The sequence below is a fragment of the Chrysochloris asiatica genome, unplaced genomic scaffold (genome assembly GCF_000296735.1).
Source record: "Chrysochloris asiatica unplaced genomic scaffold, ChrAsi1.0 scaffold00007, whole genome shotgun sequence".
Lineage (NCBI taxonomy): Eukaryota > Metazoa > Chordata > Mammalia > Afrosoricida > Chrysochloridae > Chrysochloris > Chrysochloris asiatica.
In genome coordinates, this window is record NW_006408525.1 from 14931049 (window position 1) to 14936130 (window position 5082).

The 5082-nt window shown below is 38.7% G+C and overlaps 1 protein-coding gene across 1 annotated transcript in view; it reads right to left on the reverse strand.

The window, feature by feature from the left end:
- STXBP4 (syntaxin binding protein 4) overlaps positions 1-4064 on the reverse strand; it is a 213336-nt gene extending 209272 nt beyond the window's left edge. Inside the window, exon 1 of the mRNA XM_006832411.1 lies at positions 4018-4064. Within this exon, the coding sequence (XP_006832474.1) occupies positions 4018-4064 (47 nt within the window). The remainder of the gene's footprint in view (positions 1-4017) is intronic.
- Positions 4065-5082: the final 1018 nt, after the last annotated feature.

A 5082-nucleotide genomic window follows, 5' to 3' on the forward strand; every position in this document is an offset into this window, starting at 1 on the left:
ATGATTGGCTACTACAAGAATAAGCAAGTTGTTTGCCGGGAAGCCATCAAGGCAAGCAATCAAATCCCTTCAGGACAAACCCCCCTCTAAGACTGAACCTCAAAGGGAAGACATGAGCAGGCATGTAAGCTTGCTGGTGACCACACTGGTCTACTGGTGAGTGAAAGAGGGGGAATGGCAACAATGAAGAAATGGGCTGAGTTCAACCACTTTCCATAGACTCCCGCTGACCTGGAAATGAGAGAGAAAGAGGAAGGGCTGGTTGGTCCAAAATGTGGTGAGACCTGGGGACACTTGAGCCCATGAACAAGTACATAAACATGGAGGGCTAGAGCTAAGAGTGAAGCATCCAGCTGATATGAAGTGAAGGGAGATGTGCAAGAACCCCCAAATTTGCAGACAGTACCCATTTGACCTAGCCTTGATGGCTTGATAATCAGAACTTGACTAGAGGAAGATAAAAAAGAAAAACAAGTTTTGATAAAGGAAACAAGGGTAAATTGCTGCAATTTGATGAACCTGACCTATACTCATGGATGTAGTAGCTCAAAATACCAACAGAGAGGGAAGGAAAGTTCACATCAAGTATCAATGCTATTTACTCTGTATATAGGGTAGATAGGGATAGGCAATTTAGACATTGGCTACCTAAAATGAGAAGATGATAAAGGCACAAAGTGACTGGCTTACAAGTTTTCAAGAGGGAGTTTAGTTTCAGAGTGTATGGGGGAAGATAGGAGTCCCCACTGAATAGTTTTCATCTTGTCTAGATGGGTCTGGTGAAAAGAGAAGGGGATAAGATTCTTATGATTCAATAGTTACCATGACTAATTGCGACTGTTACAATTATAAAGGTTTTGTGACAGAAACAGGGAATAGTTAATCTTACAGTTCAGAAACAGAGGACCCTAGGACCATCAATGGAGAAAAGCACAAATGGAATCTAGGACCCTATCCAGAGAAGCAGCGACACCAGAGATGAGGACTCTAGATTCATGGAAAGAGAGAGACTGAGAGCTGATGGCCAGGAGGCAGACTTGCAGAATGTGCCTTTTAGTGGTTTAAATTATTATATATGCCTGAGTGTTTAAAAAAAAAAAAAAAAAGATCTAAAATGAATAGAAATACTGTTAACTGGTGGTACATGGAGGGGATTATAATCATTGTAATGAAACAAAGCATAGGATATGTTGAACGTTAAACTGATGATCTGCCCTGTAAACTTTCACTCAATTCACAGTAAAAATTTAAAAAACAACAACAACAACAAAACACCCAACTTTGATTAACACTAGAGTTCTGGTATAGTGCTACAGGATAAGTATTAGACTGCTAACCTCAAGGTCGGTGGTTCAAATCCACCAACCACTCCTCAGAAACCCTGTACTGGGTCTCTCTATGTATCGGAACTGACTTGATGGCACTAAACAACAACAGGATTAACACTTATTTTCCTAATCACTCGTTGAGTTGACTCTGACTTATAGGACAAGGAGAACTGCCCCATACAGTTGCCAAGAATGTAATCTTTGTAGAACCAAACTGCCATATTGTTCTCCTGCAGAACAGCTGGTGGATTTGAACCACGCCACAGCAGGACTCCAGTGTATATATTTCTAATCTCCTTTTTTCTCTATACGTTTATCTATGAATTTTTAAAGCTAACTTCACAGTGTATAAACAGTTTTGATGCTGTCTTTTTACTCAGCATTATTGTAAGCAATCTTCACGCTGGTTAAAAGTTCTTCTTCAGCATAAATTTCAATGGCAGCATAAAATTGTGACAGATGGCTAGGATCTCAGTTTTAAATTCCCTTACTGTTGATGGCACTTAACAATAAACAACAAGTTATTGACTTAGGCTCCTTACTTTTGAACAATTTTTTGCTATTAAAAGCAGTTCTGCTGTTCAACTTTAATTATAATAAGAGAATTACAAGTTAAATCTCCATGGGGATACTGCTATTCAGTATCAGAACAAATCAACAACATAACTGATGGCAAGGCTTTGGGAACAAAGGCACCGGTACATTGTTAGTGGAAATGCAAAACAGTATCATTCCCAAAGAGGGAATTTTGTAATCTCTTAACAAAAATGCATTTTCTGATCCAGCAATCCTATTTCTGGGAACTACCCCACAGGAATCCTGGTATGGCACTGTGGGTTAATGCTCTGTACTACAAGGTCATTTTGAACTGCAAGGTCAGCAGTTCAAGCTCAACAACTGCTCCTTGGAAACCCTATACAGGGTCGCTATGAGTTGGAACCAACTAGATGGCATTTAACAACAACAAACAATCCCAAAGGTGGCACTGTGGGTTAATGCACTGAACTGTAAGGTCGATTTGAATAGCAAGATTGGCAGTTCAAGTCCACAAGTTGCTCCTTGAAAACCCTATAGAGGGAGCTATGAGTCAGAATCAACCTGACAGCACTGAGCAACAACATCCAAATAATATTTCCCCAAAAAACTACAGATTGACTTATTTATGTTATTTATTGTAGTATAATTTATAATCGCCAAAGATTGCAAACAGTACAAATGTCCATAATTAAGGTACAAATTAAATGAACTATGGTACATCCATAGGGAACCCTGGTGCCTCAAGGGATTAAACATTGGGCTGCTGACCAAACCAGTCAGCAGTTCAAATCCACCAGCAGCTCCATCGGAGAAAGATGAGCCTGTTTCCATAAAGAATGGAAACCCTGTTCCTATAGGGTTACTATGAGTTAGAATCAACCAGAAATCAGTAGGAGAGAGGCAGAATGGTACATTCACAGGAGAGAATACTATGTAGTTATTAAAATGAACAAGGAACTGTATAAACTGATTTGAAGTGATCAAAAAACACACAAAAAAAACAAGGCCAAAGGAACATATACATAGTATGTTACCTTCGGTGAGCTATGTTACCTCTGGTGAGCTATGTTACCATTGGTGAGCTATGTTATCTTTTGGTTAGGAGGCCTGGTGTGGCTCTGTAGGACAATAATTGGGCCACAAGGTTGATTTGAGCAGCAAGGCCTGCAGTTCAAACTCACCAGCTGCTTCTCAGAAACCCTATACAGGGTTGCTATGAGTCACAATCTACTCCATGCACTTAATGACAATAACAACATCTGTGTTACATGTTTATAAAATGGCCACAAATTCTTCCTACCCCTAGCTGCATGCCTTTTTGGAATATGACTTTACTGCTCCTTCCATCAACAGGTAAGTCTATATCTCCACCCCTTGGATTTGGGCTATGCTTTGTGGATTCGAGTCCATGAGACACCAGAAGATGTGAAGGAAGCAGACACTTGAGAAACATCTGTGCTGGTTGTTGGGAACTGTCCCACTATTATGTGAAAAGGCCTGAGCTAGCCTCTTGAAAATGAAAGAACAGATGGAAAAAGACCTGAGCTATACCAGCTGAGCTCCCAGAACATGTGAGTGAATAAGGCTGGTGTGGTGCTGTGGGTTAATGAGGTGGGATGCAAAGTCAGTTTGAATCACAAGGTTGTTAGTTCAAACTTACCAGCTCCTCCTCAGAAACTGACTCAACAACACTTAACAACAACAACAACAACACATCGCCTCTGACTCAGGCCAAAGAAGTGCTTAGATAACCCACAAATCCTAAGGAAGAATAAATGCTTCTTTTAAGACAAATTGGTGGGGGAGGCGGAGGGGGTCGAGGCAGTTGTCGCTCAGCAAAAGCGAACACATACAATTTTTAATTCGGAAATCATACATATTCCATAGATATGTATGAAATAAAAATAAAAAATGAAAGTAATCTCTATAAATAGTTCTAAAAGAGAATGCAAAATCTGTCTCACACATTGATGTACATTTAAAAGTTTAAATTACATTTAAATTGATCAATTTTCGTATTACTACTAGTCTAGAGCACAGTAAACAGCTGGCTTGTAAAAAACAAACAAATTTTAAAATAAATGTTATCAATCTCCTATATATTTCACACTAGGAATGTTCAAAGCAAACTGAAATTCAATTTAAAAATTACTTTTCAAGTAGACTGGATGTTGTCACAGCAGATGTGTTTTTATTCATGCTTTTCACCACGGTAGTTTTAGATTTAACAGCTGTGTAAAGGAAGATGTTGGTGAAGAATCGAGAGAAATCTTCTTTTCCTAAGATTGGCAAAATGGAAAAAAAAAAATGGTTAGGTCTTACAACAATCAAATTTGATTCCAACTTTGCATAGAAGCATTACTACACATACTTGGCACATAAAGCATATTTCTGTACAGATGTTAGATATATTTCATACATTTTGGGCTATGCCATTTTAGTCACTGCTGGTAACATCTGAGAAGTATGAACAAAGCTCTAATTCTCTCTCCACACACACACATATCACTCTACATGTATACATATATGGACATGTATGTGTGTGTGCATACATACTTTCACATAGAAAACCTGCACTCTCTGGTAAGACTGAAGAGTACAGCTAAGCTTTAGGTAACAAGTATGGCTTTCACCATTTGTAAGCTTAGAAGCTGTATGTTATAATGTCATAAAAGAGTGAGGGGACATAGCCCTTGCGAACACAGGCTAGGAAGTTCATAGTGAGGATGTCTGCAAAATAATTATATACTACACTGCTGAAGACAATTGAAATTTTTATTTTCTCACCAACTATCTTGAGAGAGTACCTGCAGATCCTATATTATTTTAATTCATATTACTCCGTGAGCTTCTTAAACACTTCCCTATGAAAAGAAAATACGATTTTAATGTTTCATAAAGCCCCACTGTTGAAAATTACCAAGAACTGTGGAGTTTCATTTAATTAAAACTCTGGTTAATGTAGTGGTTATGAGTCGGGCTGCTCACCGCAAGGTCAGCAGTTTGAAACTACCAGCTGTTTTGTAGGAGAAAGATGAGGCTTTCTGTTCCCGTAAAGATTTACAGCTTCAGAAACCCTATGCAAGGTCGCTATGAGTTGGAACCGACTCCATGGCACACCACCAACAACCACCAATTATATTTAAGAAGAGTTTTACCATTTTTGCATAAAAAATGTGAATGTAGCACAGAAACGTAAACTTGAAAAGGCATTAGG